We start from the raw sequence: 26,120 nt of genomic DNA on the forward strand, positions 1-26,120 counted from the left end.
AAAAGGGATCTCCGCTGTTGCAAACTGCCATATGATTACAGGCAGTTCAGGAAGACTGACTTGTGCTCGTAGTTTGCCTCTTTCATAACCACATCCTATTACCTAGTAGGCTATACCAGTCCTTCTCAGACCCATAAATGAGATTTTTTCCTCTCTAATTTGGCTAATAGCAAAAAAGACAACAAAACAAATAAAGATTAAGAGGCAATTTGCTATGTGGTGCATACCCAGGTTAATAAAGAGAACTCCTGCTGGTAGCATGTTCTTAGTAAGTAATGTACTTCATTTAGCTCAATTACTTCGACCACGAAAATTACCATGCTTATTAGTGCTTGCCATCCACTAGTTGCAACACATCAATTCACCAAACAGATGCACCTTAGAGAAACTATGTCCTGTCACAAGAACAAAATCTCAGCACCCTGCTGAAACAGACCCAGTATCAACTCTCTGCAGAGTCTCCAGAAATCCTTGATCACTGTAGGAACACCAGGGACCCAAAACGATGACACTCATGGCACTAAACTCCAATCAACTTGAGACAAAGTAGAACAAGGCCAATGTTGAGCACTTCTGAAAAATCCCAGTTTAAACATAGGTACAAGCCTATTTTATAAAGAGACTAATACCTTTCTTTAGCTGTTGCCAGCTAATCATAGCAGTACTTGAAATCATAAACACATGAAACGTATCCAATACATTTTGTAAACTTGACTGAAAAGACATTAATGTATTAAAAAATCAAAGTATTTTTCTTAGCACCTGTATTCCTTCTGCTTAGGTCTTTCTTTCAGAACTTGTCACTTTTAGTGCCTGGATTTGAATTTCTGCAATGGCTAAATTGAGAACCTGCAAATTAAATAGAAAGGTGATGGTGTGCTGCCTGTATCAAAATGGATTAAACTTGCTGTATTCATTGCTGAGATGTATTTTCCTACAGCTTTTAAATTCTATCCGTTTGCAGGATGCAGTTACCCATGCTATTTAATGCCATTCACTCTGCACAACAATCAAGTAGGTAGCCTGAAGTTAAAAACATAGTGAATTCTGAAGTTTTTCCTTGAAGATTAAATGAAGCAAGTAAAGGGACAGGAATATCATTATAGAGACTGAAATGCTGCTTTTTTTTTTTTTCTTGACTTGTATTATTTGAAATTAGATATTTGTAATATTTATATATCTTTATTTCTGATTGTATAAATGGGTAAAAATCTTTTTTTATAATATGTTAGGAAAAAAAGAATATGGTTTGTCATACTTTGCCACTGATTTATTTCCTTAATTAAAAACATTTTGTGTAAATCCTCTATTGACATAACAATTTTCAAAGTAAGAAGATACATTTTCTGTGAAGGAAGAAATCATAATTTATTAAAAATAGTACCTCTTCTATTATCTGTTGAGTCAATTGTGGGGAAAAAACAAAGCAATGTGCCTTGTGACATGTACACCATTGTGTGTAATAGAAAACATTTCTATTTAAATTGCATTTACGTTTAGATTACATTTATGCCAAACATTTGCAGCACAACAGGGGCTTTCCTGATAAATCTAAGAGACATATAAATCTAAGACATAATGCTTATTATACTTTAGTAAAGGAAAACTGATTATTAGTTCATGATAAGTGCAAGTATTCATGCCTATAATTAATCTTCTCCAATACTTTTTATAAAAAAAAAAGTCTCCAGTTATTTATTCATTTACCAAATACTAGATATTTAAGACGAAAACATTCCATGTTGTGCAGCACAAGAAAAGAACAGAGGAAACCATGACAGGTGGAGATATGAGGATCAAATGAGAAGTCAAAGTGGTCTGGGAACCCAGTCTTATTTGGTGCCCTGGATAAATGATACTCAGGAGATGTAACTGGAAGTCATCTGAGAGGAATGAGTCCTTCCTCTTGCTCACCAAGTTTCTTCATGACACTGGGAAAGCTACATGAAATGAGTTCCTGCACACGTGGCTGTATAGCAGTTTGTCACTAATGAAGGTAGAATTGTAACACAGTTGGTTGCACCAAGCGAATGGTATATAATGAGCATAGGCAACAACAGGACATGGCATGAAGTTCAGTATGCTGTGAAAGTCTGCCAACGTTCCTAACAGTGGAGCAACTTCAGCTGCCACAAAAGCTGAATCTATGCCACCACTTCTTTCTCTTTTACTTTTACCTGGTTGAATAAAAGCTTTCTGAAGTGTGTATCGGCTAAAAGATTCTTATTGAAGTATTCATACCTCTGTGCACTGAAAATTATAAAATAATTAATATTCTCAGTCATCATACAATTATTACCCTTCTCCCAAATCTTCCTGATAAGATGCAGATGCCCCAGACAGATAAGAAAATCCCAATGACACAACAGCACCAGATAAGGAAATAAGTAAGGCAAGACTGCCTCATTTATTATTATATGGTTCTTTCTTAGAATATTTAGGTAATTAAAAGGGACTTCAGAGCGCTGGTGCGACTGACCGATGGAGCGGGAGCACAAATAGTGTTTTCATCAATCCCTTCAGTGACAGGGAGGAATGCTGAAAGTAATAGGAAAGCACACCTGGTCAACATGCGGAGAGAGGTCAGCAAAACGGCTGCCATGGACTTCCGGAGGGCAGACTTTGGCCTGTTCAGGTCACTGGTTGAGAGAGTCCCTTGGGAGACAGTCCTGAAGGACAAAGGGGTCCAGGAAGGCTGGGCAGTCTTCAGGAAGGAAATCTTAAAGGCGCAGGAGCAGGCAGTCCCCATGTGCGGTAAGAAGAGCTGGCGGGGAAAACAACTGGCCTGGCTGAACAGGGAGCTTTTGCTGGGACTCAGGGAAAAAAAGAGAGTTTATCACCTCTGGAAGAAGGGGGAGGCAACTCACGAAGAGTACAAGGATCTCGTTAGGTCAAGCAGAGACAAAAGTAGAAAGGTAAAAGCCCAGCTGGAGCTCAGTCTGGCCACAGTCGTAAAGGATAACAAAAAATGTTTTTACAAATATATTAACAACAAAAAGAGAGGCAAGGAGAATCTCCATCCCCTACTGGATATGGCGGGGAACATTGTGCCCAAGGACGAGGACAAGGCTGAGGTACTTAATGCCTTCTTTGCCTCAGTCTTTAATAGCCAGACCAGGTTTCTGCAGGGTATTCAGTCCCCTGAACTGGAAGATGGGGACGGAGAGCACAATAACCCACCCATAATCCAGGAGGAAGCACTTAAGGACATGTTAAACCGCCTGGACACCCACAAGTCTATGGGGCCTGATGGGATCCACCCGAGAGTACTGAGAGAGCTAGCGAAGGAGCTTGCCAAGCCACTCTCCATCATTTATCAGCAGTCCTGATTAACAGGGGAGTTCCCAGAAGACTGGAGGCTTGCCAATGTGATGCCCGTCTACAAGAAAGGCCGGAAGGAGGATCCTGGGAACTACGGGCCTGTCAGCCTGACCTCTGTACCAGGGAAGATTATGGAGCGGTTGGTCTTGAGAGTGCTCACAGGGCACCTGCAGGACAACCAAGGGCTCAGGCCCAGCCAGCATGGGTTCATGAAAGACAGGTCCTGCTTGACCAACCTGATCTCCTTCTAGGACCAGGTGACCCACCTAGTGGATGAGGGAAAGGCTGTGGATGTGGTCTACCTGGACTTTAGTAAATCCTTTGACAGCATCTCCCACAGCATTCTCCTGGAGAAACTGGCAGCTCGAGGCTTAGACAGGTTTACTCTTCGCTGGGTGAGGAACTGGCTGCATGGCCGAGCCCAGAGAGTTGTGGTGAACGGTGTTAAATCCGGCTGGCGGCTGGTCACAAGCGGTGTTCCCCAGGGCTCGGTTCTGGGGCCAGTCTTGTTCAATATCTTTATAGATGATCTAGATGAGGGAATCGAGTGCTCCCTCAGTAAGTTTGCAGATGACACCAAGTTGGGTGGGAGTGTTGATCTGCTGGAGGGTAGGAGGGCTCTGCAGAGGGATCTGGACAGGCTGAATCGATGGGCCTAGGTCAACTGTATGAGGTTTAATAAGGCCAAATGCCGGGTCCTGCACTTTGGCCACAACAACCCCATGCAACGCTACAGGCTTGGGGAGGAGTGGCTGGAGAGCTGCCCAGCGGAAAGGGACCTGGGGGTGCTGGTTGACAGCCGGCTGAACATGAGCCGGCAGTGTGCCCAGGTGGCCAAGAAGGCCAACAGCGTCCTGGCCTGTATCAGAAATAGTGTGGCCAGCAGGAGCAGGGAAGTGATTGTGCCCCTGTACTTGGCACATGGTGAGGCCGCACCTTGAATCCTGTGTTCAGTTTTGGGCCCCTCACTACAAGAAGGATGTTGAGGTGCTGGAGTGTGTCCAGAGAAGGGCAACGATGCTGGTGAGGGGTCTGGAGCACAAGTCTTATGAGGAGCGGCCAAGGGAACTGGGGTTGTTTAGTCTGGAGAAGAGGAGGCTGAGGGGAGACCTTATGGCTCTCTACAACTACCTGAAAGGGGGTTGTGGTGACGAGGGTGTTGGTCTCTTCTCCCAAGTAACCAGCGATAGGACGAGAGGAAATGGCCTCAAGTTGCGCCAGGGGAGGTTTAGATTGGATATTAGGAAAAATTTCTTCACTGAGAGGGTGATCAACCGTTGGAACAGGCTGCCCAGGGAGGTGGTGGAGTTGCCATCTCTGGAAGTGTTCAAAAAACGTGTGGATGTGGCGCTTCAGGACATGGTTTAGGGGACATGGTGGCGCTGGATTAATGGTTGGACTTGATGATCTTGAAGGTCCTTTCCAACCTAGTGATTCTGTGATCTGTGATCTGTGATCTAGTTTGTTCTGAGTCCAATGCCAATAGATAACTCTGAAAGATAGTGGCTTCCTCGAACATCGTTGCTTCTATATCCATTTTGGTATATGAATGCAACATGACATCTGGAAAATGAATGATCTCTGCATTTTATTTCAAGAACACTTGCTTAGGGACAAAACAAGCATAATTTCTGTACAAAGACTCTGAACTAAAGGAAAGTAATGAATTCCAATTGAAAGTTTTATTTATATGGTGTCCACATGAAGCTTATTAATGCTTATGACCTATTGTTGCTTCTATAGATAACCAAAACCAACCCAAATATTATTATATCACTATGTTTAAACTAATGAAATACATAAAAAAATAGATAGTAGGACAAAAGTAATATCAGTTTAACTTCAAATTGCATTGTGAAGAATAAATCAAACCTAAAATAAAATGGAAATAAAAATTTATTTTATTATGTTTTATTGCAAAGAAAAGTTAATATACTGCCAGTATTGCAAAACATGCAGCAAATAGAGAAAGACATCATCTTCTGGGATTACTGAAGATGGGTCTCTCTCAGACACTTTCCCTCTTAAAAGAAGAAATGATGGGGCAGAGGAAGATATTTGTTTCAAGACTGCTAATGAAATTTAAAATTTAATTAAGAGCTTTTTGAAATTCCATGGAATATAATGTGTCAACAGTTTGTTTCAAGGCTGTAATATAATATATTTACCTTAGAAACTCACTTTGTTCGCACTTGAGCTGTTGAGATTTTTGGCAGTAGTGGACCCAGTGGTACCTATACAAGTGAAGCCACTCACTCACTTTCCAAACCTTTATATTTTTCAAGTTTATTCTCTGAAAAGGATTTCCTGTTGTGCTGCACCCATTCTCTTACATTCTTGGGAATCACTGCCTGCAACAGTTTTCACAATCTTAGCTAATATAATCTTGAAATATGTCATGCTTGTTTAAACTGCTATTCACTCACATTAGAAGGCTGCCTAGAATCCCAGTCTTTACAGGCTTAGAAACTTTCTTCAGACCTTTGACTCATACTAATTCATGGTGATTCTATTCACATTTATTCTTATTATAGTACTGTTCTTCAGCTCAAATACCTCTTTTTCCTACCTGGTTCTCCACCAAAATTTGTATTTATAGGTAACAATCCTATTGCCTCTCAATCTGTTTTTCTGCCTTTTTAAAGCCAGGTTCCCAGTAGTCTTGATCATTTTAAGAAACTTTATATAGTTTTTTATGTTAATTCATCTTTTGAGTATAACTGTTCAGAATAACTCTTATCATTGCCTTATATACCAATATTAATGCTTCCTTCACTAGCAATATGTCAGGTACATTCTCGGGTTACACTTGCACCAGTGTTTTTCATAGCTGGATTACAGTTTGGCTCATAGGCACCCTGCTGTTGACTAAAACACTGGATATTTATTCTTTTGTCATCTGCAATTGATGATCCCACCGTTTACAAAGGAAATTCTTATACTTTTATTTTAAATTCATCTCTGCATTGTGTAGCATTAGATTTGCTCTCATTTCTACTACTCAGGCCAAATAATTCCATTTTCCCTGTATAGAAATTAATCCTACTTTTTAAATGTCCCAATTCCATGTCCCGTCAAACATCATTAGCATACTACTACATTTTGTACTAATGTCATTATAGAAAATATTAAAGCTCACTCCTAAAACTCCATAAGCTTCCTGTGCAGGTAAAGGAGAAGGATAGGCTCCTTTAGCAGGCAACTCAGAGCAGAAACCTATCTTAGTAATTCTGAACCTCTTCTCAGAGAAGCTTTCTATTGACTATAAAGGGAGCATAATCAGAACAGCTAAAGTTAGCTTTTGGGAATACTGCTGTTCCTGAGTCCAAGATGATGTCTAACTTTTTTTTTTTTCTGTTACAGAGAAGCATTAAGTTTCCTAGTCATTTAGGATGTGTGAGCTTAGACTTGGAACTGGGGACAGATAGAGGGTTCTGATTTCTGTAATATTACCCACACTGGGTTTGTCAACATAAATTGAGGATGTGCTTTTGAATCAATACCTTTCATGATGCTTAGAACTACATTTTCCTATCTCACTGAAATATTTCTCAGCTATACCATCATGTTTTGTGGACATTTGTATAGCTATGCCTTGTCATATCCTTCTGAAAATTGATTATTTGAATTAGAGGTTCTCCATAATTTATTCAACAAAACAAATTATTTTTTAAAGACACAGGTTGTAAATATGATCATAAGTCATAAAGTCAATGCTCAATAAAAGCATTAAAAGTTCTATTGCAAGATCAAGAATTTTATTTCTAGGTAAATAGGAGAAAGTTTCTTAAGTGCTGCAAAAAGAAGAGTTAAAACTGAAATCAAAAAAAGTGGTATGGATTTTTTTCAGGTAGCAACACGCATTTATGAAATACATTTTCTCAGGGATCACCTGGTAAATAAAAGATGGAGTTGAACTCAAGTATTTGGTGTTCACAGGTGAAAAGCAAGAAAGCTGTTAGTTGCTAGATTGCAACTTAGAAAAGGATAAACCTGATTTATTCTGAAATAACCTATTGCATTTCTTGATCCCTGTTTTGTTTGAACTCAACACAGAAAACTGCAAAACCACAGTATTTAACAGATGTTACATAAATTAGCACACTCAACACAGTATTTGTATGGCCTGTTCTTTCAAGGCCATTTTCTTCTTCTATGCTATAGGTGTCTAAATCTTTTCTCTTTGCATGGGGAGCATTGAGGCACTGTAATTTTATTCACTAAACAAACAAGTTTAAACCTACAAGTTAAAAGATAAAAACTACGAATTAAAAACATAAGAAAACTGCATTATTATCATAATGATAATTATTATCATTATTATCAATTGTTATATATGTTGCAATTGTTAAATGAATATGTTTGATGTCATAACAAAACTGTGTGCATAGTACATGAGTTGTGGTCCTGGCTTTTTCATGTCCTAGGCCATGGGAAATTATTACTCCTGCAGGGAATAAACATTTCCACTCTGTAAAGGACTATATGCTGTAGTAAGTAATACAGACCTTGGCATATTGTAACTTTGCACAAAGGTCGGAGGCAAATTTGCTAAAAGAATAACGTACCAGCTCAGAGACAAATCCTAGCACTCAGCACAGCTCAGCACAGGAAACCAAAGGCAAAGTGTATTTCTGCCCAGCTGAGCAGTGTGTCAGCAAGGGAGCAGATTTGCCTCCAATTGTGCAGACCCGCCCCAGTATGGCACAAACTATTCATCTTTGTAACACAGGCAGAGACAAACCAGGAATTGATCGATATCCACAAGTCTGATCACACCCTGAGAGCTTTCATACAGAGAATAAAACTGAAAAGAGCCTGGTATAAAATCAATACAGTCTGTAATTGTAACTGTGAGGTGAGAATGAACATAATTATGGATTTAAAATTAGGCATTATCTCCTTAACAGAGCATGCTAAAAACATAAATCAAAATAACCTTTCTCACAGGCACAGGATGTGAAAGTCTGAGGAGTAGAAAACCAGAATCAGAAAGTGTTGCAACGTCATATGGATGACAAATTAAAATTATTAAATGTGGTCTCTTCAAAGAAAATTATCTTAGCAAGGTCTCTGACCTGGAAGCACAGTTTTCACAGAGAAAAATGTAGCCTTGTTCCTCCTGCCTGTCATGTTCTGCTGGAAGTTATGTGTTTATGTATATGAATTTATCAAACATATATTAATAGAGTTAATAAATTTTTACCACATGAAAGAGTACACACATAGTGAAAGAAACATCACCAAACAAAACAGAGGGGAGAAAAGGGGGAAAGCACCTGAAGTCTGCTGAGGAAATGATCTCAGGCCAGTCAGGAGGTGCTGAGCCAGATCCCAATTTCCACCGAGAGCCGCATGCAGTGAAAGGCAGCTGCACGACACTGGTGTCACACATTCATGGCAAAGCACGACCTAATGCAAGAGATGGAGTCAAGTTTATTAAAAGTGATTTAGTCAAGTTTGAATGGGCTTCATTAGCCGAAACAATTTACAGTGCACCTCCACACAAACCACGTGTACAAGACACACCTTCAAATTAGCAGTGTTCAACATTCAGCCCCTTCCATTTGTATTAAACAGAGAAAATTTAAAGTAAGCATTTCATTACTAGAAAATAATAGAGGAGGAGAAAATGTAAACCAAATGAGAAGGAGGGAAAGGAAAATAAATTTCTCATCAACTGGGGGGCAAATAACTTCAAACAAATTCACATGGTTTCTAATCAGTACCAAATACCAACACGGTTCCTTTGGGTTTCATTGTAATGATAAAGCACCAAAATTATGGTAGAGGAGACTTTAACTTTTATTGCAAAGGATGTGAAATAACAAGAAAATCCCACACGATTTATAGCTTATCCCGACAAAGAAGGTAGAAAGGGCCTTTTGCATGACACTTGTGATAAGTGTATTTTACTATGATAGCTAATGCCCTGAGCAAATATAGCAACAGCAAAGAGTAAGAATTATTTTAAATTCTTTGCATAGAAGCTGAAAAACTAATTGTGACATGTTAGCTCAAAACAAGAAAGGATTTCATTAAACTGCAGATGGCCTGAGCAAAGGGAATATGTGACACAAAAGGAACTGTGATGAGATTACAAAGTATATCAGAACTGTTTGATTAATCTCCTGTCTGGGGAGTTTTAAGAAATAGACACTACAGAAGACTTAAATTAGAGGAGTGATAAGCACATACTTCCAGACTTCTGCTTTTTCTGCTTTTAACAGCTTATCTCCATTTTATCCAATGGTTATATTGCTGAAGGATTTTCACATCCTTAAATTATATTTCCTTGGGCACCGTGATGTGTTGTGTCTCCAGAAAACTGTGCTTCTTAAAAAACTACACGCACCCCACTCTGACACTCTTCTTTTTTAGTTACAGATCTTTCTGTTAGGAACTTCAAAGTAGGTTTAGGTCCTGAGGACACATGGTGTTTATTCAAAGATCTCTTTGCGGTGTTTTTCATTTCTTCCCTACCCAAGGTGTTCTTACACCACTTTCCCCCTACTCACCTTTGACAAGGTCTTCTCAAGAATCCGCATGCTGCACTCTTGATCTGCCTCTTCTCTTGCTGTAACATCCCAGCCCCATGGTATCTGGGACAGAGATAAAAAACTGTTAAGAAAGGAAGAACAATTCTCTGCTGTACTCCCTGTATTGGGCATAGCTGACAGAGTTTCAGTACGGGGGTGGCCAGTTGTGACCGGTGTGGGAGGAAGCCTTGAGCTGCCTTTGCCAGTCACAGCCATCTCCAGCCAACTCTGACACCGGTGAGTGACACCAGCTGAGAAGTGTTGAGTCTAGGATACAGAAGAAATCCCTTATCCTGGTCTTCACCTGGAGGAAGTCCAAATGCATGGCCCAGCTGCCAGCTGAGTGGCATTCCAAAACAGCCCCAGTGTGCATAATCAGAGAGTAGCAACAAATTGAGGATGAAATTTCAAGTATAAATAAGCCCAAGAGAGTTGATCAAGAATCACCCTCACCTAAATTTTCTAATTGCCTGCACAGCATGCATAGATTCTATTAAAAGCATTCATTTCAGTGCAGAATGTGAGGTTGCAGGTGTTTGAAAATCAGCAGTCCTCAGATTTGAAGAAATTCTGCGAGTTCCAGAATATCAGCTCAGGGTTACTATGACCCTAAGTAAACTCTTAGTGGAAACAGAAGAAACTTCAGCAAGCACACCAGTGTTTTGTTTGCCACTTGGTAAAACAGATGCATTTTTTACCTCATGTTACCTAATACTTAAAACAAAACCTAAATTAAATCAATTTTCCCAATATTAGGAAGCATAAAGTAAGCATAGACTCGCCTCCGCACCTTCACATCAGTCTTTAACTCGGTTATGTCCTGTCATCGTTAGAATATTATCATATCCTAATGGTACCATATCCTACAAGCACGTTTTTATTCACAAATGGGAAGAGCATGCCTTGTACTTTAGCAAATACATAGAATAAGCTCTAGGCCTTACATAGCCACAGTAGAACTTACTGAAAAGCAGCAGAGGGAAGTCTTTAATGTAGTGGGCTATACAGAGGTACCCTGACCTCCTCTCCCTGAAATATCATGTACACTGCTGCACGTCACCAGCAATATCTGTTGACATAAGCAGCAAGCAAGAGCAGTTAACTTAGGTGTCCACTTACCGTGAATTAAGTGATATGAATTAACACTGTGGCCAAGCAAGATCCAGTCTTAATGCCTGATTTGAACGAATGAAGTAGAATTAGCACTGTTTCCTTCTACTGCTTTTCAGTACATTAAGCTTTTTTCCTTTCATTTTAAGTAGCACACAGAAGCCATCATCTTCGGGTTTCAAAACAAATGAGTATGTTGATGCCCAACTTCAACAGATCATCAGAAAAATGCGGACAAGGACAACAGTCTATAAGGAAAAGCTGAAAGACCCACTGCTGTCCTCCCCAGAAGGCAGTCCCACAGCTTGTAAGTGACTCCTGAAATAGCTATGCATTTGTTGAGTTTAAAGATGAAAATTATTTTGCAGGAACAGAAAATACTGTGATAAAATTTTCAAGTAAGTATAGCATGTTTACCTAATAAAATGGATCAGTTTGTGCCCACTGAAGTCAATTTATCCTTACAGTAAGCCAGGTCCTTAGGTATGTGCTCCCCTTGAACCCCAGTACTGCATAATTTGGGGAAAAAAATCTTGGGCAATATTTAGAATCATCCCTGTTAAGCAGTTTTACATATATTTTAAAATAGCTCCCAGATATGTTTTATTCCTGGGTATGAATCTGAAACATATGAAGAAACATACGTATACATATGAGTCGATATTAGTCGCTCTGAAATTAGATCTGCTGTGTAAAACTAAATAAAGTTTTAGCCATGGCAGCAATCTTCCAGACACACTGAAGACTCTAATTACATGCTTTGAATAGAGCAAACTCATCTGAAATTAATTAAATATTTGCTTTTGACAAAATATGAAATGTAAAACAAATATGGTATTTTTCTTCTTTAGAGGAAATTTTGATTTTTTTTTTCCTCTTCACAAGGAATTGAGTGTGGTGATTTCATATTCTGACATTTTTTAGGAGGTCTTTATTGCTTACCTGTTTTTAATAAACTGGAAAAAATAACGCTTGAAGTATTATAAACTATACCAGCTGACAAGGAATTACTTCTTTTCTTTTTCATTATTTCTTTGCTCATTTACCTCTTTTGTTCTCTTTGTAGAACTTAAAATCATTTATTTCCTAAATCATTATAGATCCAGTTTGCCAGTTTACTGCTAGGACTGTGTATCCTACTCAGAGGTGAAGCCACTAGAATTAACGGGACAAATGTGTGGACAAAATCATCTGGCTCAAATATGGAAGAACTGGGCTCAAAGGAGTGCCACAAGACTTTTATAAGCCTAGAAACATACAACACCTTTGGCTTCCCATTAGTTTCACCTGCTGCATCTTGCATATCAGTTCTCAGGAGAGGGAATAGATCAGCCCATGGCACAGACATCTTTTCTTATCTCCATCCTAACTGCATGCGTTATTTGCAACAGTCATGTAAAGAGAAATGCCCAGTTGCATTAATAAATGCTGAATTATTAATTATCTTCTTTCTTGTCAGTCTTTTATGGTATTAGTTGTGGGCACTGTACAAGGAAAGAGAGTAATATATAGAGAGCACTCTATAACATGAAGTGCCCTGTTCTTGATAGCAAATGTACATGATCACATCAGTGGTGATTTTATGGTCCAATCTTTTTTCTAATACATTCAATTTCATAAAGAATTGTAGCTTTAGTCACTGCCGAGTGTTTTTAAAAGAGTTTTAAAAATTATGAGGCTCTTGTACATGTTAAAACAGGTTGTAGTAATTGAGCCGTTATTAAGATGTCACCCTTTGTGGCCTTCTATGTGGCTAGCACCGTCAAAGAAACAGCCTCCACCCCCACCAAAAGAGGAAAAGAAAGAAGAAAAGAAAGAAGAAAAGAAAGAAGAGAAGAAAGAAGAAAAGAAAGAGGACACAGAAGCAAAGCCAGAAGAGGATCATTACTGCGATATGCTGTGCTGTAAATTCAAAAAACCTCCACTGAAAAAATACATGAAGTATCTGCAGCTACCAGACAGCATAGACTCATACACAGGTAAATTAAAAGCCATGTCATAGAATGGGGTAAAGACATATCAAAGTGACCTAATATTACATAGTACCTGGGAGCCACCATAAGATCCGCATTCCAGTCAGCAACACAGAAGAATGCATAGATCCTGCCCTAAAGAACATTCATTCTGAACCGGGGAAAAAACAAAATGCAAAGTGACAACAGTAGCAAAGATACGGAAAGACAAAGTGTTTCTCGAGTGCCACAAAGCTGGTATGCAAACCAACCACAATTAAAACCCAAGTCTTCCAATTCTTGGTCTAGAATTTGTCCCATTCTTTAGGGCCAAATAATTCTTCTGTCAGTCATGTCATACACCAGCAGCATGCAAAATATAGCAAGTTTGTCCAGATGCACTAGATTCTATATGCTCTCATAAAATCTTCTTTTTTTCCATTTTGGGAATTCTTTGTGCGACTCCTAGTTCCCTCCTATATCACTTTAGCAGCCTATACCATCGAAAAAGGGAGAATGGTAGGTTGCTCCGGGCAGAAATGTTCCCAGAGACTGAACTAGAATAAATGTGTCTGAAAGAATGATAAAAGATTCTAAGTTCATGCCTGTAAATTCAATGTTGTTTTTTTTCAGATCGCCGTTATGTAGCATGGCTCATGCTTGTGACAGTCGCCTATAACTGGAATTGCTGGTTTATTCCCCTTCGCTTTGTGTTTCCATATCAAACCCCAAGTAACAGAATGTATTGGTTTACCATAGACATCATTTGTGATATCTGCTACCTGTGCGACTTACTGATTTTCCAGCCCCGAGTGCAATTTTTAAAAGCTGGAGATATAATAGTAAGTATTTAAACTGGGATTTCCCAGGTTGTGTGTTAAACTACATTATAGAAATTCCCTCTAATCTGACACATTTTTTTCCTGCAATGTCAAATCTATGTAACTTTTTTATTTATCAAAATATACCTATATTCTTCTTCACTGAATTTTCAGTATCCTATTTTGGAAGACGGTAACATATCCATTGTCTACATTCTTAAAAAAGAAAAAACAGATTTGAAAGTAATAGATGAGCATAGTCAGAACAGGCATAAATCTTTCTCACCATGAGTAAATTGGTGCAGCTTCACTGGAATCAGTGAGTATATGACTATATACTCATTGATGTATATATGTGTTTGTATGTTCGTGTGAAACTTTCAGATTTCGATTTACATTGCGCACAATTCACAGTTGAAGACAGTGCATATTCTGCCAGGACTGGACAGGATGTGAGTGTTTTGTTACAGACCGGGAGATATATTTTCTTGCCAAAAATTGGGGAAATTCCCTTTAATTTCAGGATGCTTTGAAAATAATTTATTTGAGATATTTTATTTTGGGAAAATATGTACATTCAATTTTGCTTTTTGCTACTATTTTTGTGTTATGTTTTTATAGAAAAATACAAAAGAAAACTCTAAGCAAGTGTTTGAAAAAAGGCCAATACCTTTACAGAGGAATCTCAGATAAAGCTATGCAAATACAGTTTGGATAGATTTTAAATGCAGTGCAGTGTAATGTATTTTTGCATGACAAGCCATTCAGTAAGGGGCAATCTTGCCTAAATCCTACAGAACTCAAATTTTATGAACAAGGTTAAAATTCTAACATAGGAAGCTTAGCTTTTATTTCCCTTGAAGCTGTTTGTACAATTCATAGATTTTAGTGTGTGAAGAGATCATCTACTGCCTGATGTCCTGCATTTAGTTTAATGTTTAAACTGATAATAGTGAAGATCTGGCATGGAAATATCCTTAAGATTTTAAAGCTATTTTTAAAGTGGTCCTTGTATAAATACAGAAGGTATAATAATAGATACATTTCTTTATATAGTTGTGATTACCCTTTCTTATTAAGGTATTAGCATCAGTTCCCATGGAGAGCAACTTAAAAATAAATAGCTAATCATTACTAATGAATGCAGTGTCGATTATTATAATGTTAATAATGCTAGCATTAACATGCTAGCATTTCAAAGAGCTAATTTTGTACAGTACCATCAGAAATGTTCTTTGCATTTTTCTTAGAACCACTGAAGTCAAATTTTTCATCCTGACATTGAAGGGTTTTGGGTCAACCACCTACTTGTACTCTTGAGAGGGAAGATTTGTGGTAAAAATGTAACATACTTTGTTAAACCAACAGCCAGACTTGGAAAACATCAAACTCCAAACCTGATGTTTTTCAAGTAGGTCTAATCTATGTAAACTGGTCTAATAAAAGTACTACTTCTTCCTACAGATGTTTCTCCATTCATACTTTTAGACCATCATTAACATACCTATCATCATCCTTATTATCAGAAGAGTATTATTATTATTGTCAAGTAGCAGAGGCTTATTCCTGACATACTGTTCTTGACTATGCCTTTTTTTCCTTTTGTTATCACTGTAGACAGACAAAGTGGAAATGAAGAAATTCTACCACAGCTCAATGAAGTTTCGGGTAAGCAGACCCTGTGTTGCTGATGTCAATATCTAAGTTCTGGCTGTAGGATTCCACAGGATTTTTTTCATTCACTGAAAATCACTGTTGATTTAAGAACCTCACTAGAAATCATAGTCTTGATGGCATGTCAGTGCTTGGTGGCTGAAGCTTGCCATCTTCATAAACAATGTTTAATTGTAAAACAGAATAATTATAGAAGAAATTTTAAATATTAATTCTCAATAATAATTTAATAAAATGGAATTAATAAATTCCTGAGTTCTGATGAATTTTTGTGAAGTCATCCTCGTACATACTGAAAGACAATAGCACAGTTTGCCAGAGATTCATTAAACAAAACAAAAAGTCTTGAAATTGGATGATAACTCTATTCAGTGAACTCTGTGCATTAAGTACCTCATGGCAGTGAATAGGTTATAGTTCACACAAGTAAATAAAAAATCTAAATTAATTTTTTTGATGCTCATTGCATTTTGTAAAACCGAAGATCTATTTGATTTAGAAAAACAGTTCATTTTGTTCCAAAATAATTGTTTTTCCCAACAAAGGACAGGTAGTCTATTGAATTCCTGATGCACATACAGCTCCCTGACACTGATCCCACATTTCTGAGATGCTTCCTCTCTTCTGTAAATGCATTTGCACCTGCCTTGTTTCAGAGCTAAAATTTGCCTCAGTGATCATATTATCACCACTTACACCCTTGAGGTTAAGCTATCAAAAGCGCAGGATATACACTATACAGGCAACTCAGTAGGACAGAGTCCAGCTTAAATCAAGAAAACCAAGCGGATGTGTATGGTTTTATTTTAGGTTCACTCTTGCACTATGTTTAGTGCTCTTGATTTCTGCATACATTAATGAGATTTGAATGTTCTCACCACATGCGAGATATAATCTAATCTGGGGATTTTTCGTATGATTAAGTACTAATTAACAGTTACTGATATTAAAGCACTTCTGATTAAATTTTGCCTCCTCTTAGACATGTGTCTGGGAGAAGGAGAGAGGCCATAAAAGTTTGTTTGTCCTCAATCAATTTTTTTGTTTGGTTTTCTCTTTTTACAGAGTTCAGGTATTAACTGCATCTTACTTGCATGAAATAAAAGGTCGGCGCTGCAGGCTAGCTGCTGCCTACACGAGTTGCATCTCTTAGGGCAAATGCATTTCTGATTACAGTGAGATGAAGCGTACGGTTCCACATCCCCCTTTTGTTCCCAAATGTTCAGCAACAGAGCAAGGCATGACAGGATCTTTAAAAAGGCAAAGCCAAGTTTGCCACAGCTTTCCATCTCTCCACAGAATTCTTGGAAAGAATAAAGTAGTCAGATAAGAAGAGTAATCACATAGTTGATGGACTGCAGCAAGATGTTGAAAATTTTAGTGATATGGGAAGAAGCGGCATTCAAATAAAACAAAAGACAATACCTATTAAAAAAACCCCAAACAACCAAACTTATCAACCTGTGATGAATCTGTTGTATAGAACACATGGCTTTTGCAGGTTGTAAGCAAGGAGTCTAATTCATCATGCTCCCCAGCATTGCTTTGGCAGCCTGGTTTTAAAAGCCATAGGACTACTAAGAAGTGCTTGTGGAGTGCTCTCCTCACCTCTACTCACCAGCCACATGCCTACCATTTTAGTCTTGTCAGAACTATAATTGAAATAACAGAACATATTAGTAATCAAATATCTGAGATACAGTTAGTAATCACCATGAAACAGATTAAAATCTCAGGCATGGGGGACTTAAAAGCAGGGCAGAGCAAAGCTGTTCATGTTTTCAGAGAGATAATCTTGCCTACCAGTACTTGGGAAGTTACAGGCTTAGCATGCTGACTGTTCAAATATTATACTCAATCATGATTCAGTCTAAGTAGGTTTTTGACAGCAAGTAAATGCATGATGATATTGTGAAGTTTAAATTGACCTCTCTGCTCTTCAACAGCTTGATGTGATATCAGTATTGCCGTTTGAACTTTTGTACTTCTTATTTGGATTCAACCCAGCATTTAGAGCAAATAGGTTGCTGAAGGTAAGATCCGTGTTAGTGAAGGATGGTTAATCACATAAAGTTTTTTACAATCCAATGGAAAGTTGTTTAAAATATTTAGGAATATGAAATTTAGAAATTGGAAAATATCTCCAGGATAAACTACAACATCAGTAAACAAACCAACAAAAAATACAAGGTATAATCTAGCCAAATGAAGCCCTTATTCGCTTATTTTTCTTCTGACTTTATTATTTCCTACTTTCAAAAGGTTTTTGTGATGAAGTCTGGATTGTTTCCACTATATAAATTAGATTAATCATAAATTACCAGTTTAGTTTTCAAAGATAAAAAAAAATTAATTTAAGATTACTAATTAATGCCAAAGTATTTCCCCCTTCTGTTGGTAACGTCAGGTGCTTAAAAGCAAAGGAGGAAAGTTTAAGGACAACGTAAACTAAGGACAACTATAAACAGCATATTTAACAAGCATAAGCCCACTCCTGTTATTAAGTTCAAAGACATCTGGAGCTGTGCAATGAAGGGACTGAGAAGGAATTAGACAACAGCCCTCCCCCTGCGTTTCATGGTGCCTAGCAGGCAACTCTGTGGCTAAATACATTCCTCTTTGCACAAGCAAGTGTGTTGACAAAGAATTGGCTTTCATTTCCAGTTAGAGGTGAACAAGATCTCTGAAAATAAAATGAGGGTACTCTTCAGTTTTCAACAAAACTTCAAAATTCCATAAATCAGAACCAAAAAACATGAAAGAATTAAAAGTTGAGCAGTACCCCGTATTAGGCAAGCAGACGTGTACTGAACAAAAACAAAGAAAAAAGATACATGTGAATATTAAAGGCTACCACTAAAGGTAAACTACAGATAATTAACAGGAGGAATTCGATACAGCGGGAATTGTTCCTACATGGTATTGTCTAGTATGTGATCATTGATACATATGATGACTTACTGGGAATTACTGGAATTTCAGAATGTATGTAATTCTTTCTGATAAAGTTGCCCAAGTAGAAGTCGTTCATCTGCAACAGTCTGACCTAAACAGCATGTTTATTTCTATAATCAGATTAATGGGTCATTCAACACCCAAAACAATGTTTAACTCAATTTTCGTCTTTGCTTTGCGTTAACCTTTTAGTTAAATGTTTAAAGAAAGTCAGACTACTGAAAAAAACATTCTTTTCGAAATGTATATGTGAACTAATGTCTGTACTGTTAGAAAAAGATGAGTGGTGAGGAATAGTAATTGAATTACCTTCATTCGTTTTCCATTCAGCATAACACATTCTTTGAGTTTAATGATCGTTTGGAAGCTATCCTGGACAAAGCATACATCTACAGGTATGTGCTTATTAAACTCTTGTAGCATGTAAAGCTTGGCACAGAATGCATTTCATTTGATTTCAGGACTTCTCAGTGAAGCATGGGATGGAATATGATACATCTTTAATTTAAGGGTTTTTTTAAATATCTGTCTTTATTGTAATGATTAAAATAACAAATGTAAACCTTCACTTACATATGAAATCTAGCTCAGTTCAGCTGGCCTGGTTCAGGCAAATTGTTCACCAGACTGAAGCTCCTGTTGAAATTTAACTGATCAGAGGTATCAGAAGTTTCCTTAGTGAAAGAGACAAAGAATGGTTTCTTTAGGTTGCTGATAGCAGTGCCAAATGCTCAGTAGTTGTTTACTTGTACTAAGTCATGAGCTTGAGCTGTGTCAACATTTTTCTTCAAATACGCTCTCACCATGAACATGGCATATACAGAACCTTGATCCTCCACTGCATTGACTAAACTTGGAATGAGAATCAATCCAGCACAGATCTCAAATAGTCGTTATAACTGTTGTCCACTGCACTATGTTCTCACCTTCTGCATTGACTAGAATAATATTGGAACCAACTCAAGCAGTCACCGGACATGTGTATGGCAAGTCTCATAGGCCCCTCAGCAGTCAGTGATGCTACTAAGACCCAATGAACCCATCTACTGTGTCACCATTATTGTCATCTACTGTCAGTGCCATCAGCCCTAGTTTATCCTGTGGAATTCCTACATCAACGTATTTTTTTCCCCGTCCCAGTTTTTGTCCCATATATTGTTCCTTTGTGCTGCTGCAGCAGACTGAGGAATCTGTTGTTTACCATCTTATTCTGTTTCAGAGATTATTGCACTTAAATGGTAGACTTGGTATATTGCAAATGAGATATTCTATGAGATTTAGAAACTAGTTAATTCAAAAGGAGTTTGAAACATGTTTCATATACCTGTAAAATAAAACAAACCTTGGAAGTTTGAAAGTTCCGCTAAAGTATTTTTGAGATGCTGACCTCCACAAATCTTATTCTCATGTTGCCCTTTCATTTCACTTATTGAAGAGTCTTTTGTGGGTTTATTTATTTATTTATTTATTTATTTATTAGAATTCTTGCTAGTACAAGAGAAGGCTTGTCTGACTTCCCACAAGATGAAGAAATTCTATGTCAGTTTCTGAATCACTGCCTCCCTACCTTCTCCGATTTCTAATCTCATTAAAAAGGATGCTTTCATCTCTCTTGCTTATATTTTTCAACTTTTTCTAATGTTGAGAACTTTTAAAATTAATTAACTGATTTACATATTACTTCCTTTGCTTTGGAGTCATAATTCAATGACTTTTCTGTATGTCCTATAATATTTGCAGTGAGCACTGAGAGATATGGACTTTTAATATAGGTGGTTTGAATCAAGTAATTAGCTGGTATGTAACAATACCGTTGTGTGTATATGGCATTCAAGGAAATGAGAACATGTTAGCAAACTCATTTTCACCCAAATAGACAGTTTTGCAAGGGAAAGAGTTTCACACTATATAAAAGTATAGAATGTGAAATGGTTGTTTAAAGGGCAATTTGAGAATAAGATGTCTATATCTTCAAACTACCCTAACTTTGAGGGATATGACGTTGATTTGTGTGTCACAAAAGAAGGAACGTGCTCATTTAGAAAGACAAGATCTCATTGGTCTTGTAAAATGTATGGAAGTAGCTGGAAAGGCAGAGCCAGCTACTCTGCAAAGCTGTTCTGCCTTGTTAGACAGATCTGTAGCATGGTGTTGATCGAGTGCCAGAATTCTGTGTTGCTGCTTGTATCTTTGCTTCCTGGTCACAGGCCCATTTACATTTTCCAATATTAAATTACTTGCAGAATGTAAATTGCAGAATGTAAATCTTACAAAGCGAATTAATTTTCTACATCATACTCTTAAGAGGTCAGAAACCTGAAAAGTGTGAAGTAGAGCACTCTTCATAAGTAAAATGCAATTTTAAATCCCACTGAAGATGTGCAGAAAAATAATGGTAGAGCACATGGACTTCAGTATTGCTCAGTATACATAGGGTTAACAGTATTGACACTTCGTTATCTATAGGCTTTCCCATCAGTGCATTGATAAGGTTTGTGGCAGAAAAAAAATGCCTCCATACTGTGCTACCAGATTATTATATTTTGTATTTGCAAAAGCACCTATTAAATGTCATGCTGTGCCCTGATACAATGCTTTAATACATACTTCAGAAAACCCTGACTCCCAGTTTTTGAGGTGCTCATTGGTAAAAACATTTATATGGCAAAGATCTTTTAACTGGCTTACCAGAAGGCGTTAAGGTAAGGAGAGAAAAAGGACAAATGGAGAAGAGAGGTAGTTATACAGAAGAAAAGCACAAATAGGAACTAAAAAATATAAAAAAGATGGGCTGTTTGTGCAAACTACTGCATTTTATTTGAATGTAGCAATATTGTTTGGATCTGAGATCCTGGTATGGTCACCATTTGAGTGATAAGGCACCAATTAACAGGATGATGTCAAACTAAACTTCTACGCAGCAAGTGTATGTGCCTGTGTGGATTATCTTCTGAAACTTATTAGTTTGAGTTTATAGGAATAGAGCTAGCAAAACTTAGTTAGATCTTATTAAATTTTCATAAAACCACTCAGCTACTGTACACTGCAAACTGCATTGAATTCTAGCTGTAGCTGATAAACTCATTATGTACCAGCCTCCCAGTGTTCAGGCAAGTGCTGATACTTTTCCTTCTTATTTATCCCTTGCCTGTATGTATATTTGAATGAAGAGTTAAATCCAGATCTTTCTTTTGATCCCCATGTACTGAACAGGGGGTATACAATGAGATCATTATTGTATTAAACAGAAAGCTGCTTGGTGCTTAAGTAGCTCATCACTGGTGTTCTTCAAAGAACTGGCCATAAGCATAAGAACTGCAATTAGGAATGATATAACTCCTGCTGTAGCCAATAAATCATGCTATTTAGAAGATTTACTGCAGGCTTCCTAGCACAGCTCTTGTAAAGCAGTTCATTTCTGACCTCAAACATTTCTTGGTTTTGGTTCACAGGTTTAGAGCCTATCTTCACAGAATCACAGAATCACAGAATCACTAGGTTGGAAAGACCTTCAAGATCATCAAGTCCAACCATTGAACAGAGTTGGGCAAACACATTAGTTTGTACCATCTCACCTCATTAATATAGCTTCAAATTTCTGTAAATATTCACAGCAAGTTAAGTGGATTATAAAGTCATAGAAGTATAGAAGCATAGAATCTTTGGATTGGAAGGGACCTTTAAAGGTCATCTAGTCCAACCCCCTGCAATCAGCAGGGACATCTTCAAGTAGATTAGGTTGCTCAGAGCCCCCTCCGACCTGACCTTGAATGTTGCCGGGGTGGGGCAGCTACCACCTCTTGGGGCAACCTGTGCCAGTGTTTCACCACCCTCATTGTGAAATATTTCTTCCTTCTATCAAGTCTAAATCTGCCCTCTTTTAGTTTAAAACCATTACCCCTTGTCCTATTGCTACAGGCCCTGCTAAAAATTCTGTCTCCACCTTTCTTATAGGCCCCCTTTAAGTACTGGAAGGCTGCAATAAGGTCTCCCCGGAGCCTTCTCTTCTGCAGGCTGAACAACCCCAACTCTCTCAGTCTGTCCTCAGAGGAGAGGTGCTCCAGCCCTCTGATCATCTTTGTGGCCCTCCTCTGGACCCTCTCCAACAGGTCCATGTCTTTCCTGTGCTGAGGGCTCCGGAGCTGGATGCAGTACCCCAGGTGGGGTAGAGGGGCAGAATCACCTCCCTCGACCTGAGGACAAAGTCCTCAGGGAACCATAACTTTAAAATTACCCTGTGTCAAATATTCTAGGAAAGATATTTATTTGACCTTGGACAAAATAAGAGACAGGTAACTGCCACCTATTTTTTTTCACAAAGCAATACATGTGAGGAACTATTTAGTGGACGCTTAACATAAACTTTGGTCAAAAAAAGCAATGGGTTCCATATTGAAAGGAAAGAAAAATGGAAGTTGTTTTACAGGAATCTGTTGACTTTTGTAGGGTCATTCGAACAACTGGATACTTGCTGTTTATCTTGCATATTAATGCATGCGTGTATTATTGGGCTTCAGCTTATGAAGGACTTGGCAGCACCAGATGGGTGTATGATGGCAAAGGAAACATGTAAGTCCTTTTCTCTTGCAAGAGGTTTTTGTTGATTTTGCTCCTTCCTGCATCCCCCTCCTTTTCCCATGCCTTTGCTTGCAGGGTATGCCCTTACTTTACAAGTGCTTGGATAGCAAACTTTTAGCACCGTGACTGCTGATTAGCAGCTTTCATTACTTACACATATTTGGAGGGCAGGTGCAGTGAATAATCAGTTTACCACTTTCAGCTTTTATAGGTTTATGAATCAGTGCTAAGCACCAACTTAATTAAACATTTAGAAAGCAACAAGGGTCATAAATTAAACTTACTGATTGCATATGCACATGGGAACTGTTAGAAGGATTGCAGAACAATCCCTCAAAGGAATCAGAGACACAGATTATTTTTTTCTGCCACACAGCATTGTGTCATTAAAATGCAACATTTTAGCCCCTCTAAACACCAAGGTGATTGGTCTGAAAAAATTCCACCCACTTGCTCTGATCTTTTGAAAAGGTCATGCTTAAACATGTGGCAGAGTGTCTCCAGTGGGAAGGACTGGATATTGTCACACCTTTCCACAAACTCCTCGTGACAGCACTAGGATGGGTACCAAGTAAGGGACATTCATTAAGATGGTGGAGAAGAAGCAAGAGAAAATAGCAAAGTCATAATACATTTTGTGTGTAGTTATATAAAAAGATATCTAGTAGGTTCAGATGTATGAACATTCACTTCTTTCAAAGGCCATGATAAAGTTAAAGCCACAGAAGCTCAATTTGTTCGTTAATTACATTCTTTGCAAAACTGCATATAATATACTACTGCTGTCATAAATCACCCTTTAAACAACTCTTCATGTTTCTCTTGGAGACATACTCCTCTTCCTTGTAATTTTGTCAGACTTCATGATTTTGGTGTGAAGTCGCTCTCTTGAAGGGTAAGAAAATAGCCTTTAAGAGTGAAAGGTATTTTGTGTAAAGAAGAACTGATTTGTTATAATTAGGGTTCTCTCAAAAAAAAAGTCATGATTAAAGTTCCCACACACCATGAAAATACACATCTTAAGTACTGCAGTCAGACACGTGAAAACAGGCTCATGGAGCTCAGTGGGACCACTTATGTACGTGAAGTTATACACAGATATTTATTCACAGGATCAAGGCTTCCAGAAATCTGACAAGAAAAATGCAGAATGAGTTTCCATTATAGCTATTTTTATTAATGTCATTCTTGGGAATACTTGCCTCATAATTAAAAAATAAGGTAGCTAAGACTGAGCAACCTGAAAACTCCGAAAGTAGAGCGCTTTCTCAGTCTTCAAGTTTTTAATGTTTCTTCAATACAGCCTAGAGAACAGGCAAAAAAGTCTTCCTGTTTTTCACAGACAAGAATATTTTACATTCCACTCAGGGAAACAATTGGTAGACATTATTTGCTAGTTTGATCACAGACAATGTAGTTGTGCCCAGAGGCAATGGTCAGGTTTTTTAATATTTTGTGATACCTTTTCCATGAGGAGACAAAAACATTTCTCAAATGACATCATACTGAAATCACATGGGATTTAGGGCAGAATTTTTTATAAACAGCAATAATAATAAAGTGATAATTCAAGGACTGCATTAAACTGAGATGCTGAAATAAAATGCATATTAGAATATAAGCCTCATTGAGCCATTAACCTACCTCATCTTGACATTGGTTGGTGAATGTATGACTTTATTATTTTGACTGTATCTAACTCATACTGGATTATATGGTCTCATGTACATGAAACCCCAAAGAGTATCCCATGTTGAACTGCATATCATAAACTATAGCTTGGTTTCCCACTAACAGAAAATGTCTTCTGTATGGGATAGTCATTGCCTTAGAGGATCAGGCATGACATACTACCTGATTGTTGAATATTTGGGGATTTTTGACAGAGAGGCATTGTGTGAACATTAGTTATTTTTGAAGATGCAATGTGAATATAAACATATCAGACAACATACCTCTAGGTATATTCATTTATTTGGAAAGCAGGAATTAAGAACAATCCAGGGAGAATCTGTCAGAAAAAGTGACCAGTACAGCTATTATGGCACAGCAGTGCAAATGTAATTTCCTTTCACATAGCAGTCAGAGTTGCCAATATTTGAAGCAAAGTATGCCATTGGTCTCACATAGAATGGAAACACATTCAGAAGCAACATAAGACAAACATAGTTTCTTAGCTAATTTAAAAAAATGACAGCAAGCAGTTTGGCAAATAAATGTAAATTCTAGTGGTCTCAGATTACACTGACCCAAAGCAAATGATTTGGCACCAATTTAGTGGCATGAATGTTTTATGTAGAAACTCTGCTGTGTCCATAAAATGTTGCTAGTTATGGCCAAAAACAGTTCTTAAAAATGTCCACACCTTTTTTTCCTTTCCAGGCTAAAAAGAATACACAGACAACAGTTTTCCTCATCAGTTTGATTATATATATATACATATGTTCTTAAGCGGGCATACTAACTGGTGAACTTTGATTTGTAACTAACAGCTGTATACAGCGCTCAAATGACAAGCAAAATTGTCAAAGTAGCTCTTTTTGCAAAGTTTTGCTAGCTGTATTCTTTTCCAGCTCGTGTCCAGACTCTAAAGTGTGAGTGCCGGTCCAAGAACATCTGAGGTCTTTTGCATGGCAGCTTTCAGCCAAAGCCTTTGACCTGAGATGCAAAAGGCAGTCAACTTTACCTCCCTGCAACGCACCTAAATTAGCCACACAAGGTGTTCCCCGCATTAAAACTGCACTCATGAGCTTGGTATAATTAGGCAGACAGACTTCAGTCTCTCCTAATGCAGAAGGATAGCACCCCTGATGCAACACCGTAGTGTAGAGCCTATGTAACCACAGCAGCAGGATATTGAAAATTATTAGTTATTATTGAAAATTATAGCTAAGTGAACAATTTGAACTCTATGTGTTTATTTACAATCTAATTTAACTCCCTAAGTAAGAGATCGGTCTCCCTAATTCCTCAGAAAAATGGACAAATCCTCTAGAAAGGGATTCAAGGCAGGAACACAGTCGTTCTGAATTGTCCCATGGAAGTATCTCTCTCTTTCATCAACTGCCCACAAGGGAAATTAAAAGTAGGGAGCTGAAGTTCTCATGTGAATCCCAGGTCAGCATTAAATTTAGGCAAAACACATCATTCCACTTTGTGTATTTCTTCTG

The 26,120-nt window shown here is 37.9% G+C and overlaps 1 protein-coding gene across 1 annotated transcript in view; it reads left to right on the forward strand.

Annotated features, from left to right (window-relative positions):
• The window catches only part of CNGB3 (cyclic nucleotide gated channel subunit beta 3), a gene marked incomplete at its 5' end in the record, with an annotated part of 97,174 nt that overhangs the window by 51,121 nt on the left and 19,933 nt on the right, over positions 1-26,120 (forward strand). Inside the window, 8 exons of the mRNA XM_082015082.1 lie at positions 11,120-11,277; positions 12,071-12,075; positions 12,607-12,949; positions 13,556-13,764; positions 15,361-15,411; positions 17,364-17,450; positions 18,703-18,767; positions 22,819-22,941. Coding sequence (XP_081871208.1) covers positions 11,120-11,277; positions 12,071-12,075; positions 12,607-12,949; positions 13,556-13,764; positions 15,361-15,411; positions 17,364-17,450; positions 18,703-18,767; positions 22,819-22,941 — 1,041 coding nt within the window. The remainder of the gene's footprint in view (positions 1-11,119; positions 11,278-12,070; positions 12,076-12,606; positions 12,950-13,555; positions 13,765-15,360; positions 15,412-17,363; positions 17,451-18,702; positions 18,768-22,818; positions 22,942-26,120) is intronic.

The sequence above is a fragment of the Phaethon aethereus genome, assembly GCF_964289735.1.
Source record: "Phaethon aethereus genome assembly, chromosome: 2".
Taxonomy (NCBI): domain Eukaryota; kingdom Metazoa; phylum Chordata; class Aves; order Phaethontiformes; family Phaethontidae; genus Phaethon; species Phaethon aethereus.